Source organism: Erythrolamprus reginae, chromosome 3, assembly GCF_031021105.1.
Source record: "Erythrolamprus reginae isolate rEryReg1 chromosome 3, rEryReg1.hap1, whole genome shotgun sequence".
NCBI classification, from domain to species: Eukaryota; Metazoa; Chordata; class Lepidosauria; order Squamata; family Dipsadidae; genus Erythrolamprus; species Erythrolamprus reginae.
Window position 1 is genome coordinate 171,039,471 of NC_091952.1, and position 20,022 is coordinate 171,059,492.

The window sequence follows — 20,022 nt, forward strand, 5'->3', positions numbered from 1 at the left end:
AAACTTTTAGCCCCCGTGTAGGATGAGTCAGGTGCTGGCCATTCCCATGCCTGGTCTAGTGAAGTGGGGGAAGTCATGATACATCACATGATGATGCTCTGACCTCTAAAGGGTAGCCATCTCTCCTTTATGACATTCACCTGTGTTTGATTGCAGTTCCTTTAATTTCCAGCTAGCTAGGAATTCTGGGGATTGCAATTTCAGCTGTTTGGAAGCCATCAGGCAACGGCAGCTACTGTGCATTGTATTTGTAAAACAAGTAACACATGAATTACTGGAATAAAGTTGGTTTTCATTCAATATAATGTAAGTGTCTTTGGTCCCTTGTCCTTGAAAATAATTGATAATATAGAATTCAGAAAGTGTCTGTTCTGCCCCAGCTATGGAACGGAGAAAACTTAGCACACACATAGTTTGTTCAAATCTATATTTAGTGTTCACACAGACATAAATCTTAAATCAGACTTTTCTTGAAAAAATGAATTGTTAATTATACGGCATTAACAGACTGCATTGGCTGCCGATTGGTTTCCGAACACAATTCACCGTATTGGTAATGACCTATAAAGCCCTACATGGCATCGAGCCAGATTACCTACGGGACTGCCTCCTGCTGCATGAATCTCAGTGACTGGTTAGGTCCCACAGAGTTGGCCTTCTACAGGTCCCGTAAACTAGACAATGTTGCTTGGTGGGGCCTATTGTACATAATCCTGGTCAGTTGGAGGATGATGAAGAAATTGAGGACTCTGATACAGATAGTGTTTATGAATTAGTGGTGGGCCCAGGTTTACAGGTAGTAGAACAGGTGGAAGGCCAGCAACAGGATGGGGCTATGAGTCCAGGATCTAACGAGGAAGAATCAGATGTTCGCTGGGTAAATCCTAAATTCAGAAGGGTCCAAAAACATAAGGAACAGGTGTTTGGAAGAAGATATTAAGGGGAGGAATGGGTTAAATACTGTAGTGATGTATTTGATACGTCATGGGGTCAGTGGGGAAGAAGGGTGGAGTTTCAACGTTGCGGAGTGAATGATGGAAGGTTTCCATTCCACTTCCAAGCTAGCAAAAACATTCTGTATTGATATACAGTCAGTTCTGCTGTTTTAGAATCATGCTGTGAGTACATAAATCTTGTTATCTGGAGAAGGGTAGAAAGAATGCGAGGAATGCAATTAAAGATAACGGGCTGAGAGCAATGTGCTAGAATGAACTGTATTTGAATTGGGAAGAGAAGAGAAATAAAAATGGAGTTTCTTTGTTTATGAAATGCAGTGTTCCCTCGATTTCCGCGGGGGATGCATTCCGAGACCGCCCGCGAAAGTTGAATTTCCGCGAAGTAGAGATGCGGAAGTAAATACACAATTTTTAGCTATGGACAGTATCACAAGCCTTCCCTTAACTTCAAACCCCTAAATTACCATTTCCCATTCCCTTAACAACCATTTACTCACCATTATTACTGGTACTCCCCATTGAATAAGACACTTAGTGATCCTGATATTTATAAACATAATTATTTATTAACAATAATTATCTTTTTGTTATTTATTTGCAAAAATTATTAGTTTGGCGATGACATATGACGTCATTGGGTGGGAAAAACCGTGGTATAGGGAAAAAAACAGCAAAGTATTTTTTAATTAATATTTTTTGAAAAACCGTGGTATAGGCTATCCGCGAAGTTTGAACCCGCGAAAATCGAGGGAACACTGTACTGCATTTAGTAAGAGTTATTTGTAATTGCTAAAGTTCTAACAGAAATCAGAACAGGACCTAGGGGAACACCCTTCTCGGGGGGGGGGCGTTCCTCTGGAATCAGCTTCTCCCACTCTCAATGCCCCCACTCTCCTCGCCTTCTGCAAGAGTCTTAAGGCTTGGGGTGATTAGATCTTACCCCCTGGCCAATGAGGGCACAAACCCATCTTGCACTCATTTAGAGAAACACTATGTCTGGGGTAGAGAAATGTGCTCTGTGGCTCTGCAAATTAATTCATTCTGAAGTCAGTGATGTCCTGTTTTACAGCAACACGTTTCTCTGTGCTGAAATGGAAATATTGTGGCCCAGAGATTCAAATAATTATTTGTCTTTCTTTTTTAGCTGGAGCAGCAGCTTTCTTTGAAAAAACTGAAAGAATGGACCCACCAGAATAATATGAATCTCTATGTGGACGTCTCTGTACATCTACCTAAATTTCAGCTGGAAGAACACTATGATCTTAAATCTTACTTTGAAGCATTGGGGCTAGTAGATATTTTTGACAGTGGCAAGGCTAATTTGTCGGGAATGTCAGGATCTCTGGATCTCCATGTGTCTAAAATTGTCCACCAGTCATTTCTGGAAGTAAATGAAGTGGGCACTGAAGCAGCAGCAGCTTCTGCTGTTACAGTTATACGTATACGTCGGCCCATAGAAGAGGATTTTAATGCTGACCATCCTTTCCTATTTTTTATCCGTCATAATCCAACAAACACGATACTTTTCCTTGGTAGATTTGCTTCTCCATGAAGAGCATTATATGTCGTAAAACCAACTTCCAGCATCCTAGCAAATACATATTTCTCTGCCTGCTTGGGGGAGTTGCCATGAATAAGTTGGATTCCTCCACCTATTTTCCATCCTCGATTTTCTTGAACACCTGAGTCTGTTAGTAGGATTTATGTGACACTTTGCTCTAAAGGGTATCCTGTTGTAATCATAGGTTTTTAAGCACTGAAATTTGGAATGGAATATTGCTGAAGAGTGATGTTTTAGCCCAAATGGGTGCTGTATAAAACCTTATTCTTCCTCTATAAAAAGCAGCAAAATCCAGGCTGAATAAGCAAGTTGCAGGATCCATAACCATGTGGAAATACAACATGAAGAAAACCTATAGCTAACTTCCATATAAGGAAATATATGCCTTTCTCTCATTTCTTTGCCAATCACCAGTAAACACACAATCCAGGAAAAGGCAAAGAATGGAACTTCTGTTAATTACCTATAGGGAAGCCACAAGGGAAGCCTTACATGGTGCAAGAGTGAATGATAGTAGGGGGATGGCTTAATGTATGTGGCGTTCGCGGATTGGTTATTCTGTACCACATGTCAGGAAAAGTAAAATACAATAAAAGGAGAGATCTTGATACATTTGAGGTCGTCTCATCGAGAAAACTCTCTGTCGCCTCATTCTGATGTGGCAATCATGGTATACTGTGCCTCCCTAGAGGTCGACCCACTGAAGGAGGGCTGCATGCCTTCAGTATCCATCTCTAATCTAGGAAATTCAAGTGTGTTTGACTGGAGGTCGTTTAATTTCCATTTAGCTAGGAATTCTGGAAATTGTAGTTTGAATTTTTTGGAAGCTGTTTTATGGAAGGCAGGCGTGCCATAAAGAAATTCTAATGACATTTTGAAGGGGTTGTCATTTCTACAATACATGTTACCTGGAAGATTTAGAGCAGGGGTGTCAAACTCAATTTCATTGAGTGTTGCATCAGGATTGTGTTTTACCTTGAGGGGAGGGGGAATGGCCAGGGTGGGTGTGGCCAGTTCAACATCATTCATGTGGGGGGGGGGCACATGTGGTGGCCTGAGCTCTGCGAGTGAAAATGGACTCCTGAGATCTATTTTAGACGGCTCCAGGCAAGGCCACAAGTCAAATTTAGGCCTTTTAAAGTTCTATGGATTATATTAAATATATGCTTATATCAGTCCCATTGAAAAAAACTAATATTAGCTAAGCTGGGCAATTCTTACTTTTTATATTTTTGAAATCATGCCCTATTTATATCCCTGATTAAATCAAGTTGAGTTGTTCTTTACCTATATAATATGTATTTCATCCAAGGTTATCAAACAATTCTTCCATAGTGCATAAAACATGAAATAAAATTCCACATGCTAGATACAAATACCTAGGTCGCTTGATAGTGATAGTCAACAATATGGTTGACAAATTATGTCTTCTATATAACAAATATGTAGTGAAAGAAAATGTTAACTGAAGATAAGCAAATAACTATTCATGTGCATATGTAGAATACCACTGAAACTGAATATAATGGGGAAGGTTGTTGAGAAGGTGGTGGCGGTCCAACTCCAACAGTCCTTGGAAGAAGCCGATTATCTAGGCCCTCAGCTGTCAGGATTCAGGCCCTGCTACAGCACGGAAACTGCTTTGGTCCCATTGATGGATGATCTCTGGCGGGCCCGGGACAGGGGTTTATCCTCTGTCCTGGTGCTTCTCGACCTCTCAGCGGCTTTCGATACCATCGACCATGGTCTTGTCTTTCGTAAACTTCTTAAAACTCATCTCTGACACCAGGAATGGGGGAACTGAGACATCTTCCCCAGGCCTATACAGTTTATGCATGGTATGTTTGTGTGTATGTTATTACCCTAAAAACACTAAAAACCATTATTAAGGGTTTTTAGAGATTTTTAATTATTAGATTTGTTATATATTGTGTTATTGTTGTGAGCCACCCCAAATCTACGGAGAGGGGCGGCATACAAATTGATAAATAATAATGATAATGATAAATAGTAATAATAGTAATAATGATGATGATGATGATGATGATGATGATAATAATAATAATAATAATAATAATAATAATAATTTAGATTTGTATGCCTTCCTCTCCGAAGACTCGGGGCGGCTCACAACAAAATAAACAGTATTCAAATCCAATTTTTAAAAAAGAACAATTAAAAAACCCTTGTAGTAAAATAATCACACAATCCAATCAAACCATACACAAACCTTGACAGTTGGGGGATATGTCAATTTCATCATGCCTGGTGACAAAGGTGAGTTTTCAACAACTTACGAAAGGCAAGGAGGGTGAGGACAGTTCTAATCTGCAGGGGGAGTTTGTTCCAGAGGGTCAGGGCTGCCACAGAGAAGGCTCTTCCCCTGGGTTCCGCCAGACGACATTGTTTAGAGTTGGAAAAGGCCAACTCTGTGGGACTTAATCGGCTGCTGGGATTCGTGCGGCAGAAGACGGTCCTGGAGGTATTCTGGTCTGATGCCATGTAGGGCTTTATACACAATACCGGAAATTGATCAGCAGCCAGTGCAGGCCGCAAATATTCAATTCAATTCAATTCAATTTATTGGATTTATATGCCGCCCCTCTCCGAAAACTCGGGGCGGCTAACAACAGTCATGAACAATATACATGAACAATATACAGTAAAAATCCAATACTAAAAACTAACTTAAAACCCCTTAATGTATAAAACCAGCATACGTACAAACATACCATACATACAGTTGTATCAGCCTAGGGGGAGAAGAAGTCTTAATTCCCCCATGCCTGGCAGCAGAGGTGGGTTTTGAGTAGCTTACGAAAGGCAAGGAGGGTAGGGGCAGTTATAATCTCTGGGGGGAGTTGGTTCCAGAAGGCCGGGGCCGCCACAGAGAAGGCTCTTCTCCTGGGTCCCGCCAAGTGGCATTGTTTCGTTGACGGGACCCGGAGAAGACCCACTCTGTGGGACCTAACTGGCCGCTGGGATTCGTGTGGCAGAAGGCGGTCTCGGAGATATTCTGGTCCGATGCCATGAAGGGCTTTAAAGGTCATAACCAACACTTTGAATTGTGACCGGAAACTGATCGGCAACCAATGCAGACTGCGGAGTGTTGGTGTGACATGGGCATATTTAGGAAAGCCCATGATTGCTCTCGCAGCTGCATTCTGCACGATCTGAAGTTTCCGAACACTTTTCAAAGGTAGCCCCATGTAGAGAGCGTTACAGTAGTCGAACCTCGAGGTGATGAGGGCATGAGTGACTGTGAGCAGTGACTCCCGGTCCAAATAGGGTCGCAACTGATGCACCAGGCGAACCTGGGCGAACGCCCCCCTCGCCACAGCTGAAAGATGTTTCTCTAATGTGAGCTGTGAATCGAGGAGGACGCCCAAGTTGCGAACCCTCTCTGAGGGGGTCAATGTTTCTCCCCCCAGGGTAATGGATGGACAGATGGAATTGTCCTTGGGAGGCAAGACCCACAGCCACTCCGTCTTGTCTGGATTGAGTTTGAGTTTGTTGACACCCACCCAACAGCCTCCAGGCACCGGCACATCACTTCCACTGCTTTGCTGACTGGACATGGGGTGGAGATGTATAACTGGGTATCATCGGCATATTGATGATACCTTACCCCATGCCCTTGGATGATCTCACCCAGCGGTTTCATGTAGATGTTAAATAGCAGGGGGGAGAGGACCGACCCCTGAGGCACCCCACAAGGGAGAAACCTAGAGGTCGACCTCTGACCCCTCACTAACACCGACTGCGACCGACCGGAGAGGTAGGAGGAGAACCACTGAAGGACAGTGCCCCTCACTCCCAACCCCTCCAGCCGGCGCAGAAGGATACCATGGTCGATGGTATCGAAAGCCGCTGAGAGGTCAAGAAGCACCAGGACAGAGGACAAGCCCCTGTCCCGGGCCCGCCAGAGATCATCCATCAACGCGACCAAAGCAGTTTCCGTGCTGTAGCCGGGCCTGAATCCAAACTGCTGAGGACCTAGATAATCGGCTTCTTTCAAGGACCGCTGGAGTTGGAGTGCCACCACCTTCTCAACAACCTTCCCCATAAAGGGAAGGTTGGAGACTGGACGGTAGTTATTAAGCACGGCTGGGTCCAGGGAAGGCTTCTTGAGGAGGGGGCGCACAAGTGCCTCCTTATAAAGGGCCGGAAAGGACCCCCTCCCCAAGGAGGCGTTGACAATCTCCTGGGCCCAGCTCCGTGTCACCTCTCGACTGGCCGAAACCAACCAAGAGGGACACGGATCCAGTGAACAGGTGGCGGAACTCACAGCTCCAATGGCCTTGTCCACTTCATCAGGTGACACCAAGTCAAACTCCTCCCAGACAGATGGACAAAGACGTTTAGCCCCAGTCACCTCGACTGACTCGTTGTCAGTCGACTCTGTTTTACAATTGGAGTCGAGGTCCGCCCGGATCCGAGCGATTTTATCAGCGAAAAACGTGTTAAAGTCCTCGGCACTACTCTGTAAGGGCTCCCCAACTCCCCCCTGATTAAGAAGGGAGCGGGTTACCCTAAACAGAGCGGCCGGGCGGGATTCCGCTGATGCAATCAAGGCGGCATGATACGCGCATCTTGCCGCCTTGAGCGCCACTTTGTAAGTCTTAACATGTGCTCTTACGAGTGTTCGATCGGATTCGGACTTACTCTTCCTCCATCGCTTCTCTAGACGTCTCTTCTGACGCTTCAACTCCCGGAGCTCCTCGTTGAACCATGGAGCTCTACGGGGTCTAGCGCCACGGAGAGGTCGCAGCGGCGCAATTCGGTCAAGGGCCTCCGCTGCAGCCTTGTTCCAGGCCTCAGCCAGAGACTCTGCCGAACTGTGGACGAGTGTATCTGGAATAACCCCAAGCGCCTTCTGAAAACCATCTGGATCCATCAGGCGTCTGGGGCGGAACATCTTAATTGGTTCCGCCTCCCTGCGGGGGAGGATTGGAGCCAGGAAGTCGAGCCGCAGTAGAAAATGGTCTGACCATGACAAAGGCAACACTTCTAAGCCCCTTAGTCTCAGACCATTACTCAGTTGCTCAGAGAGGAATACCATGTCGGGTGAGTGCCCCCCCTCATGAGTCGGACCCTGAACTACTTGGGTCAGGTCCATGGCTGCCATGGTGGCCATGAACTCCTGTGCCAGTCCAGAGGATTCGCCGAGTGACGGCAGGTTGAGGTCCCCCAAGACAATAAGTCTAGGGAACCCCACCGCCAGCCCGGCTACCTCCTCGAGCAGCACAGGCAAGGCTTGTGCCACGCAGCTGGGAGGCAGGTACGTGAGAAACAAGCCCACCTGAACCCCTAAGTCCAACTTCACCAGGAGGGACTCGCAACCCGCAATCTCCGGAGCAACGAGTCTATGCAGGCAAAGGCTCTCCCTGGCTATAATAGCCACTCCTCCCCCCCTTCCCCGGGGTCGAGGTTGGTGCCATATCTGAAACCCGGCTGGGCAAATTTCAGAGAGAGGAACTCCTCCCTCTGGGCCCAGCCAGGTTTCAGTTACACATGCCAGGTCGGCCTCCTCATCCAGGATCAGATCCTGGATGAGGAGAGCTTTATTTACCACCGACCTGGCATTGAGTAGCAGCAACCTGAGCCCAGGGCCAGACTTACACTCATCACCAGTATTCTGGGTTGAGCTCACGGAGCCGGAACAAGGGATCGTTATTAAGCAACGATCCCTCCTTCCCCTGGAACGGCTAGCTCCGTGGCTCCCGCCATATCTGCCTCTCCCCAGCAGCACTGAGATATCCTGACCCTCTGTCACCCCAGAGATAGCTGCCCCTCCCCCTCCTGCCTCTCCGGCGCCAGGTTGGCCAAGTGTATTATTTACATCACTCCCATTCATCTCACCCATACTATGACCCCACCCATCCCATCCGTCCCATCCATACCAATCATTTGCTCCATACACCCTATGCCCACCCCAGTTATCCATCACTAAAAAACCCCCCCAATAATTTAGTTAAAATATGAATCAATTTATAATTAAAATACTGAAGGTTAAAATACTAATAAAAAGAAATAAATACAAATAGAAAATATAGAATATATAAAATATAGGTAATAGTGTAGCAATTCAGTTGATTAAAGTGAACCCAGTCAGCAGCAAATAACAACAGCACCAAAGTCTCAGGTGGTAAAGTCACAATTTGCTCAGAGTCAAGAGTCATTTTTTATATGTGGTTTAAATTTATATGCTCATTTGTCTGTCTATCTTGTGTTTTTTCCCTTCTTTCTTTTCCTTCTTTGTATATTCTGTTTGTTTAAATCGTTTTTCTTTTCTTTCTATTTTTATATGTAGAAACTTAATAAAGATTTTTTTTTAAAAAAAAACATGAAATAAAACATTTCTTTGTAGTATAAATTGGTTTAGGAATATGCAGCTATTTGGACTTCAAGTGGAAAAGGAGCAGTTCCTTAAATAGAACGCATATTTTCCTCTGACTATACAATTAGTGTAGAAAAGGTACAGTTTCTTTAAGGAACCACTCACAACCTTAATGCATGTTATCTATATCTGTACTGAGCAGCTTTCTGTGTCCAATTGGAACAGTAGAATATCCCCAAAATTGTTCCATTTGTACCACAGATAACCTACATATTATTTAATACAAAAAGATAGGCATCCCAGTTTGAGGCTACCAGTTTAATAGGACTAAAAATAATAAAAAAATAATAATAATAAAATAAGACTAGCCTTGAAAAATACTTTTTTTAAAAAATTGAAACGAACTTTAAAAAAATATTACGGATTATTATGAATCATATGTGACAATACAGGGTGTTCCATCTAAATCTTGCTTCACGTGAAAAAAAATCAACCCCTTTCGATTCTTCAGGTAGATATTCTTGTTGAACAGGATTCTTGTACATAGGATTATATTTGTAACCTTTACCATAACCTAATATTTTTCATGAGCTTAGTTGGTGCATTCCAAATACTTTCTGAATGCATTGTAATAATATCTATAACGACAGCGACAATCATAGTTCCCTCCAACCTGAGCAGTGAGCAATCGCTCACTTAAAAATCATCATCAACTCAGAGTTTTCCAAACCTGCCCAGAAGCCGAGAGGGAAAGAGTGAGAGGGAAGGAGAGAGAGAGGAAGAGAGAGAAACAGATAGAAAAAAGAGAGGAAGGAAAAGAGAAAGAAAAAGAATGGGAGTAAGGAAGAGAGAAAGAAAATCAAAATCTAGTTTGAAACTAGCTCAACTATTTAAGTGGCATTTTGATATTGATAGAGTTGCCCTATTATGAGCTCACTGTTATAGACACACAGTACAGTATTTTATTTTGAAATGCTCTGAGGCAAAACAGGGTGGGTTTTTTATTTGTTTGTTTGTTTATTTGTTTATTTATTTATTATTTCTGTGCCACTCAGTCCCGAAGGGACTGCCGCTCAGACACTGTACTTTTCCGCCCACCCCCCAAAAAAGTAGAGGGAACACTGGTGACAATATACGCTTTATTATAAAGGATAGCAATCTTTTAGATTAAATTATTTCATGTTTTGCTCTTGAATTTTCCTCTGTAAAACAAAGTTATAAACAATTACAGTATTACTACGTTTAATCCTTGCAAACCTCATCCATGGGTGCCCTTTTTCCTGTTTGCCCTTTATTTTTTCCAAAGCAATAAAGTGATTAGTGTATTTACAATCAATATCCCCGACAGCTGGTTGGATAAGCAACCTTGAAGGATTATTTAGATATCAGGGCAATTTCTAAAAATATACTGGGTGGTGTGTGGGGTGGATTATTTTCTTCCCTAGCAACAAGACCACATACCTGTGTATTGGAAGTTTTAAGAGCAAGTTCATTCCAGTAGGTTTCTCACGCTGCTCCTGATTTTAGCAATAGCAATAGTATTTAGACTTATATATTGCTTCGTAATGCTTTTTTACAGCCCTCTCTAAGCCGTTTCCAGAATCAGCATATTGCCCCCAACAATCTGGGTCATTTTACCCACCTCGGAGGGATGGGAGGCTGAGTCAACCTTGAGCTGGTGGTAAGATTTGAACTGCTGAACCACAGCTAGCAGTTAACTGAAGTAGCCTGCAGTGCTGCGCTCTAACCACTGCACCACCCTTTCTCTTTTGATTCCCCCCCTCTCTCCCCTTTTCCTTTTTTGCCCCCTTCCTCCTCTCCTGATGGAGGGAGGGAGGGAGGGGGGAAGGGAGGGAGGGAGAGAGAGAGAGAAAGAGAGAGAGAGATACAGTAGATATAGGTAGGTAGGTAGGTAGATAGATAGATAGGTAGATAGATAGATAGATAGATAGATAGATAGATAGATAGATAGATAGATAGATAGATAGATGATAGATACAATTAGACAGACAGACGATTTGCTACAACTAAAGTTGGCCTATTGATCAGAGGTTTGGAGAATTTTATTTAAATTTACAGATTATATTCCATGAGAAAGTTTGGAAACTTTTCCACATATAGTTTTCGAACCTGTAGGGAATAAGGAAATAAGGGGCGGGGAGGGGGAAGATGAACAAAAAATACAATGAATTAATGCCAGCGACCTTCGGTAGTTGGAGCAGTGGGCTAAGTGCGTGTCTTCGGATGTAACCAATTGAGAGCACCCCAACCCTTCCTTCTACTCGCTCACGCCTTCCAACTCTCGGAAACCTGCCGGTTCAGACCACTTTTTCCTGCCAGCCGGTGGAGGTCAGAGTCCGAGGGCGCTGCCGCCTCGCCATGTCCCGAGGCACCGCCCGGGCGCTCCCATCCTCGCAACGTCAAGACCTGGGATTTGTGCGCCTCAGCCTCTCCGCGCATCCAAGCCACCTTCAGCATCGGCGCTGGTTATCTCTCGGCAGGTAAGGGTGGGGTGTAACTTTCCACGCATTTAAAGCTTGCGCTTGCTCTCCGGTGGCCGGTGCTCGGCATTGGTGCTATAATTTCAAAAGTGGCTCAGAAATAATTTTCTTTCTCTTTCTTTCCGCTTGTTTTCAAGCTTTCCCGTTCGTCACTATGGACAAATTAGCTAACGCAAATTCGCAGTTTGCTCTGGATCTTTTCCAAAAGTTGAGCGAAGCCCACCCTACCGGCAACGTTTTCTTCTCTCCGCTCAGTTTATCCTCCGCCCTGGCTATGGTCGCCTTAGGGGCCCGGGATAACACAGCCTCGGAACTCTTGAAGGTGAGCAGATGTTATTTCTGACATGTTAGTATGGCTGCTCTGAGCAATTGTGGCTCATTCGTTAGGAGAGTTGTATTTTAAGTGCTGTATAGTTTTGTGCCATAGTCTACATAGATTTCCTAAGGCAATTTTTAATTAAAGTGACCTGATTTCTACTTCCCCAAGATAGAATATATAGTAAACACATTCAGGCTTTGATAAATCCCTCATTTTTCCTTGTATATGTATAACCCATTGTATTAATCTTATATGCTGTATATACATATTTTAAGATGAAACCTAATTTTTGAAAGAATGGTCCATTGTATTATTTGTTTATGTATTCTTTCTACCTGTGAGTCTGTAGATTTCTGAAATGTCTCTCCATTGTTCTTAGATAAAAATTATTTTTGCACTAACTCTAATTTCACTGTCCTTAAAGGTACTTAGGCTTATCATATTATATAGTAAGTTTATCATATCATATGATACTAACCTTATCATATCATGGTAGTTATCATATCTTTTCCATGCAGACACTTCATTTTGATGGGGTTGAAGACCTTCATTCAGTATTTCACAAGCTCAATGCTAAAATTAACCGGAGCAATGCACCTTATACATTAAAACTCGCTAATAGGTTGTATGGAGAAAAAACTTTCAACTTTTTGTCTGTAAGTAGATCGCTAAGTAAATAAATAGCAGTAATTTATGGACCGTCAGAATTGCTTTATAAATCAATTAGGTTTGCTATTGGGAGCCCAGCCCCAAAAACAATTCAGTGAGATCCAATATCATTTAGTCATTCATTTTCTTAAGCCTAATGGACAAATTAAATTTATAACCTACTATATCCTGAGAGATTTCAGGGTGTAGCTACCCTGGACCTCTTCCCCTCTCCCTCCTCCATTTTGGGACTGCACAGCCACTTAATCTGGATGTCTCTCTGGAAAAACACCATGTTCTGCTAAAATTTATTTTCCCCACCTCTATTGCTTCTCCAAGTGCACATTTCATCATAGCTATGAAGATTTTCAGACTCATTCTTTTTCTCTCTTTTATCCACATACAGTCATCTTTCTTGTGAGATGTAGAAGTACAGTGGTACCTCTACCTAAGAACGCCTCTACTTAAGACCTTTTCTAGATAAGAACCAGGTGTTCAATATTTTTTGCCTCTTATTAAGAACCATTTTCTACTTAAGAACCCGAGCCCAGAAAAATTTACGAGGAAATCTGAGAGCGGCACAAAGGCCTGACCAGTTTTCTGCCATCCCCCCTTTAATCCCGGCCATCTTGGGCTTTTCTGGGCAGCCCAGAGCGAATGGAGCGTTTTCCTTTCTCTGAGCACTTGGAGAGGAAATAAACCGCTTCGCTGTGGGTGACTCCCTCACGCTGCCTCCTATACACCTGGCATGAGGTTGCCTCCAGGAGCGTCTGGGCGTGGAAAGGTAAAAAGGGGCGCTTCACCCCGGCCAGATCAATTTGGTTCCAGCCAAACCAAGGAGTCACCACAGTGAAGGAAAGGCGCCAGCTACAAAGTAAGCAAGCGAGAGGAGAGGGGAGCCCTTCAGCATGGGAAGGAAGAGGCAGCAGGTGGTAGCAGCAGCAGCCGCCTTTCGGTCAAAGGAGTGGGAGGTTCCTCCCTCTCGCCCACCTGGGTTTCTCTCTCTGGTGCAGTGTATGTGAGGCTGCCTTGCACTGGGTGTATGGGAGGTGGATGCTCCTCCTTGCCGCCTCAGAGTCTCTCTTTTTTGCTTAAGCCTTAAAGTTTTGGATTTTTTTGTTTTTCCTCTCCTCACCTTCTTCCTTCGGCAGTGACTGCCCTCCTCCTCTTCTTCCTCCTCCTCCACCCACCCAAATTCCAAGCTTTTATCTCTTTCCTAAATAGTTTGCATGCATTATTTGCTTTTACATTGATTCCTATGGGGAAAAATTGCTTCCATTAAAGAAATTTTCTACTTAAGAACTTGGTCACGGAACAAATTAAGTTCTTAAGTAGAGATACCACTGTATTGCAGTTAACCTTATGAGATAGACCCAGATTTTCTAATTAGATTACACATTATATGTATAATATGCATCTCTTTTCAGAATAAGCTTTCTTCAAAGACCATTCCATTCAGGGTACATTTTGATCAAAACACATGATGCTTAATCTTATATCATGGTTAAAGTAGTGAAGAAGAAGAGGAAGGCCTAGATTTCAGATCTCACTCAAAATAGTTCACTTTTTCTCTTTGAGCTAATTGTATTCTTCAGCCTAAACATGGTTATCATGACAGTGAATTGGAAAATTTAAACAGATTGCGTCAGCCTTTTAGAAAGTGACATGTTTTCATTATGCTGGTATGAGTGCTTATTATTATTATTATTTATTGGATTTGTATGCCGCCCCTCTCCGCAGACTCGGGGCGGCTAACAACAGTAACAAAACAGTATAATCCAATACTAAAAACAGTTAAAACCCATTATATAAAAAAACCAATCATACATACAGCCATACCATGCATAAAATTTTAAAGGCCTAAGGGGAAAGTGTATTTCAATTCCCCCATGCCTGGCGGTAGAGGTGGGTTTTAAGCAGCTTACGAAAGGCAAGGAGGGTGGGGGCAATTCTAATCTCTGGGGGGAGTTGGTTCCAGAGGGCCGGGGCCGCCACAGAGAAGGCTCTTCCACTGGATCTCGACAAACGACATTGTTTGGTTGACGGGACCCGGAGAAGACCCACTCTGTGGGACCTAACTGGTCGCTGGGATTCGTGCAGCAGAAGGCGGTCCCTGAGGTTGCTTGCTTAAATGCAGTTAGAAAATTCTAGAACATGAATGATGAAGGCAAATGCTACCAAGAAAGAATAGAGAGTAATTGGATCTCTAATTGATTGGAGACGATAATGCTTATTATTTATTAAATGTTTTTTATTTATTATTATTTATAATATATTGTTTATAATTTATTATTATTTATGTTTATTATTTATTAAATGCTTTTCCTCCTCCTATCTATAATAATTATATTTATTTTATAATTTTATAATTTATAAATATTATATGTCTCATTTTTATAGGATTTCTTGGCTACCACCAAGAATTTGTATGGAGCTGAATTATCTACAGTGGACTTCTCAAATGCTCCAGACAAGGCAAAAAAGGAGATTAACCAATGGGTTGAACAGCAGACAGAAGGTGAGGTTTGTTTTTTTTAATGTCAACTATAGTTTTATATTTTCTTGGGACTGCATGACAGTCAAACCCTTACTTTTATTTGCCATAATGATGTTATAAAATAATTGATAAAAGAGAAAGCAAAACAATAGTTTGGAATAGTTAATCTCACAGAATGGGTTCTTTTTGTAGTGTTTAATTAATAAGGGATCCAGTTAGCAGCATGTATCTTGATAAAATGTATTTTGGGTTGGCATAACAAGTCTGATAAAACACAAGTTTGGGAACAATCCACAGATACACAGGACGCAATAAATGAATGTTTCTTATTGTCTTTGCCCTTAGAGTATTTCCTGAGAGATACTTAGAAAGTGGACATTACATATTAATGGATCTGTTTAATTCAACTAAATTCTTTTATTTTATTAATTAAATTTATATGCTGCTTATCTCACTGTTACTTGGGGGATCTTATAAAATGATAAAAAAAAGAAACACAATACAAAATAATTTAAATTTAGAAAGAATAAATAGACCAAAACCCAATAAAACAGTACACATCCCATCAGCCTCCTGTCAGGGCTCCAGACCAGCCAGCAGTCAGATTTTAACTCTTCCAAAAGGTCAGGAGTGTTGGGGATAACCTTACCCCAGCAAGTGAATATTAAAAACACTCGAATGTTTTGAGTAATATATTGATTAAAAAGGATTTTACTGTAAATTGGGTGATTTGGGGGTTTGGATAGTCTAGAGAAAAAATAGGTCACCATAGCACTATTCCAGTATTTTCAGAAGTTGTAGCTGTTTTGTCATAGGAGGTTTTTAAGAAGAGACTAGACATTCAGTTGTCTGAAATGGTTGAATGTGGTTAGACTAGAAGACCTCCACGGTCACTATCAGCTCTTGATTGAATGGTTGATTGATTGATTCTGGAGAGGTGGTGAATTAAGCACATGACAAAAGTGGCCAGTCACAGCAGCTTTTGCTATTTCAGGATTTAAAAAAAATATTTAATAGATAATTGCAAAGGGGAAATTACTTTTTATAAGTGCATTTATATTAGTCTCGTTGATCTGATAATACTATTTAAGTCTCAGTTCTTGGCACACCTAATTAACAGTGAAATTTCTCCATCAAGGTAAAATCCCTGAGTTGTTATCTGAAGGATCCATCAATGAAATGACTAAATTGGTCTTGGTGAATGCTATCTACTTTAAAGGCAACTGGGCAAAGGCCTTTAAAGAAGAAGATACTGAAGACAAGCTTTTTCGAATAAATAAGGTAAATAATTTTTGTCTCTCTTTTGTAACAATGGCTTGTTGTTTAGGTAGCTGTATGAAGCATCACTATCATGAAGCATCATCAAGCTTCTTTGATAACTCTGAACACATAATCCTAACTTATCTGTAGTCATGTTTTTGAAGCCTTATATCTAGTGATGGGCGAACCCAACGGTGTTTGGGTTCGGCAAGTTCGGATGAACTTTACGCAAAATTTGGCCGAACCCGAATTGAACCCGAACTTGAACCCAAATGGGGAATCCCTCCCACGAAGAGATTCCGGGGGCAGAGCTTTGACGTTACCGGCAGGTTGCTAAGGACGCCAAGGTGATCACTTCCTGGATTCCATGGAATCCAGGAAGTGATCACCTTGGTGTACTTAGCAACCTGCCGGTGACGTCAAAATTCCGAACGCCAAACACGACCCCGAAGTTTGCCCGAAGTTTGAAAAAATTTCGTGTTCGTGTTTGGCATACCCAAACCCGAATTGTGCGGGTTCAGTTCGCCCATCACTACTTATATCAGTTCCTTTGAGCCTAATCACTAGTTACAAAGCTCAACTTTCCCATAAATTAAACCTAATTCCTTTCTGAAATGTTTTATTGAATTTAGTGGGTTATTTGTCTATTTGCTCTAGTACATGAAGGAAAACAATAAAACAGTTTTTGTTTTTATACTATAGGTAGGTTTTTCTCCCCTTTATTTTTTAAGTTGGTTTAGATGTTCTGTTTATCTTTAGCTGGAAATGAATTTCATTTGGATTAATAAAGTTGTACGAGTTCAAAGAACAGCTATATATTAGTAAAGTTTTGATTGACTTCCCAGAACTGGTTCTGTCAACTTCAGCATATACACACAGAAGCTTTATTTCTTAGTTGTTTGATAAGTTCCTCATTGTTAATATTCTTAAACTAATCCAGACAGAAAAGAAGAATGTGAAGATGATGTTTATGAAAGAGAAACTTCCTTTTGGTTATATCCCTGAATGCAAGTGTCGTGTGCTGGAACTTCCATACAATGGAGAGGAGCTTAGCATGATAATCCTTTTGCCTGACAGCATTGAGGATAATTCCACAGGCCTGGAACAGGTGATTCTGCTGTTTCTTGCTATTCCTATAAAATTATTTCCTAACAAATTTTTTCTAAATATGACATAAATAGTAGTATCATCCATGCACAGGGACAAAGTTGTGGTTTCTGTGAGGCATTGAGTAGCTCCACTGTGGGATTCTGAAGAGGGTCTGCCTTATTCTGAAGATCTCTAGAAAATCTTTAAGAGTTTTCTTCATTTTTGCATCCCTAATCATCTCGGGCGAGAGTTGAAAACAGATTAGATTTTAATTATATTTCCATAGTATCTTAAATAGTAAACAGTAAAGGAAAGCTCCCCTCGCACATATGTTAGTCATTCCCAACTCTAGGGGGCAGTGCTCATCTCCATTTTATAGCCAAAGAGCTAGCACTGTCTGAAGACATCTCTGTGGTAATATGGCCGGCATGACTCCTTGTCTTTTGCAAACTCCTTAAAACCCACCTCTGCCATCAGGCATGGGGAAATTGATTCCCCCGGGCCATTCCGTTTTATGTATGGTTTGTCTGGGATGTATGATTGTTTTTATATTAAGGGTTTTAAACTGTTTTTTTTAAAATGTTTTTTATTGTTTTTCATAAAACAAACAAGACAAACAACATTCAACATTTAAAGGAGCTACCATTGCTCCGCTTGTGATAGAAGTCTAACTAGTACAAAAAACAAAGTCTAACTATACATCAGATCAATACAGAAATATAACACGTACATTCTGTTTTTTTAAAGTATTGGATTTGTACTGTGTTTTGTTGTTGTGAGCCACTCCGAGTCTCCAGGGAGAGGTGGCATACAAATCTAATAAATGAATGAATGAATGAATGCCAAAGGTGCATAGAACACTGTTACCTTCCCACCAAAGTAGTCCCTATTTTTCTATTTGCATTTTTATATGCTTTTGAAATGCTAGGTTTGGCAGAAATTGGGGAAAAGTAACAGGAGCTCACTGCGTTACGTGGCGCTAGGGACTAGAATCACCAAACTGCTGACCTTTTTGATCAACAAGCTCAACTTCTTAGCCAAAGCCAGTGTAAGATAATCTATAAAATGAATGCTTTTTATGCTGTTTGGCAGGGCAACCATGGTTTTGCCTCAATCAGAGAAAAAGACAATGTCTGGTGTAGAGAAATGTGCTCTCTGGCTCTGCAAATTCATTCATACTGAAGCCAGTGATGTCCTGCTTTTTCAGCAACACATTTCACCGTGCTGAAATGGAAATATTGTGGCACAGTCATGCAAATTACTTCTTTTTTGCCATTTTAGCTGGAGCAGCAGCTTACCTTGGAAAAACTGCAAGAATGGACCCAGCCCCAAAATATGGATTCTGATGTCGATGTCTATGTACATCTACCTAGATTTCAGCTGGAAGAACAGTATGATCTTAAATCTTACTTTGAAGCATTGGGGCTCGTAGATGTGTTTGACAGTGGCAAGGCTAACTTGTCTGGAATGTCAGGATCTCCAGATCTCCATGTGTCTAAAATTGTACACAAGTCATTTCTAGAAGTAAATGAAGTGGGCACTGAAGCAGCAGCAGCTACTGCTGCTATACTTGCGGTACTTTGTTTGCCCAGGGAGGAGCATTTTATAGCTGATCATCCTTTCCTATTTTTTATCCGTCATAATCCAACAGACACGATACTTTTCCTTGGTAGGTTTGCTTCTCCATAAAGAATATCATAAGTATCATAAGTCATAAAAGCAACTTCCAGCCTCCTCTAAAATACATATTTCTCTGCCTGCTGGGGGGACTTTGAACAAGGTGGGTTCCTCCAAATCAGTTGTGTCAAACCTACGTCATCACATTACATATCGTCACACACATACCGTTGCTAGATTGGGGGAGGGCATGGCCAGTGAATGATGCATCGGGCCCGTGGACCAAATATTTGACACCCCATGCTTCAGATGTTTTGATTTTCTTGATTTTCTCTTAATAGATTTTATGTGACACTTTGCTCTAAAAGGGACATTCAGGTGTGTTTGATTTCAGTTCTTTTAATTTCCAGCTAGGAATTCTGGGAATTGTAGTTTGAGCAGTTTGGAAGCGAATTACTGGAATGTTTGCTTTCATTCAATTCAGACACTTTTGTCCTGGAAATTCATTGATAATATAGAATCTAGAAAGTGACTTCTTTTTTGTTATTAAAAATACAAAACATCTTAGTACCTTATGAGGCATTATGGTACAACTTTTCTTATTGTTCAGTAAATGCAGAATTGTTCATATACAAATCACTAGTGACCTCAATCTACTAATTTTCTGATATTTTTTGTCCACATTCTCTCCGGTCAGTAAATCTGAACTACGGTATATATTGTCCATCCTTTAGGCATTCATTTTACTGAAGGCAGTTTGAAATAAAGAAATTCTTATGCCATTTTTTAGGGATTGTTATTCATTTGTTTGTTGCCTGGATGATTTAGAGGGATACTGTTCTGTCTGGGTCACTCCGGAAGCTATGACCAACCCCAAAAGATAAGCCAGACACACCAGTTGAATCCAAACACAGTTTTATAATGGTAAAGATAAAAGAAGCCAACAGAAAATGTCCTTACAGGTCAGGAAAGCACTGGAACTCCGAAAGAAACACGAAAGCAATTGTTCATACAGAAAAACAGGATCCTTGATGCCAAACGAGGCTGTTGAGCTAACAGACACAAACCTCCCACCGGTCTTCAAGATTGTTGGGCCACGAGCCAGGAACAAAAACGCTGAGAGAAAATGCAGATAACACCAACTCCACTTTGATAACACTCCACACTGCCGAAAGGGTTCGCATGCCTTATAAACCCTTCCCTGCTAATGAGGACCACACCCAACCCCCAGGTG

At 41.7% G+C, this 20,022-nt stretch overlaps 2 protein-coding genes across 3 annotated transcripts in view; both read left to right on the forward strand.

Annotated features, from left to right (window-relative positions):
* The window catches only part of LOC139164707 (leukocyte elastase inhibitor-like), a 10,798-nt gene extending 8,197 nt beyond the window's left edge, over positions 1 to 2,601 (forward strand). The window contains exon 7 of one of the 2 annotated variants that reach the window (XM_070747155.1): positions 1 to 305. This exon is cut by the window's left edge and continues 852 nt beyond it. Coding sequence is in view for 1 of the 2 variants with exons in the window: in XM_070747156.1 (XP_070603257.1) it covers positions 2,101 to 2,508 (408 nt within the window). In the remaining variant the exon portion in view is untranslated. Of the gene's footprint in view, positions 306 to 2,100 lie in introns of those variants that run through there. The other variant, XM_070747156.1, reaches the window with a different exon arrangement.
* Positions 2,602 to 11,205: 8,604 nt separating this feature from the next.
* LOC139164706 (leukocyte elastase inhibitor-like) lies at positions 11,206 to 19,570 on the forward strand. Its single transcript, XM_070747154.1, has 7 exons — positions 11,206 to 11,358; positions 11,496 to 11,680; positions 12,196 to 12,333; positions 14,726 to 14,843; positions 15,961 to 16,103; positions 17,023 to 17,190; positions 18,453 to 19,570. Exons 2-7 carry the CDS (start codon positions 11,513 to 11,515, stop codon positions 18,858 to 18,860), a joined length of 1,143 nt encoding a protein of 380 aa, XP_070603255.1. The 5' UTR covers positions 11,206 to 11,358; positions 11,496 to 11,512; the 3' UTR covers positions 18,861 to 19,570.
* Positions 19,571 to 20,022: the final 452 nt, after the last annotated feature.

Bases quoted from the DNA above. Each gene is read 5' to 3' on its own strand.
- LOC139164706 (XM_070747154.1), top strand. From the start codon at position 11,513: ATGGACAAATTAGCTAACGCAAATTCGCAGTTTGCTCTGGATCTTTTC. The intron at 12,334-14,725 runs GTAAGTAGATCG...TCATTTTTATAG, and splicing joins AAACTTTCAACTTTTTGTCT to GATTTCTTGGCTACCACCAA. The intron at 14,844-15,960 runs GTGAGGTTTGTT...TTCTCCATCAAG, and splicing joins GGTTGAACAGCAGACAGAAG to GTAAAATCCCTGAGTTGTTA.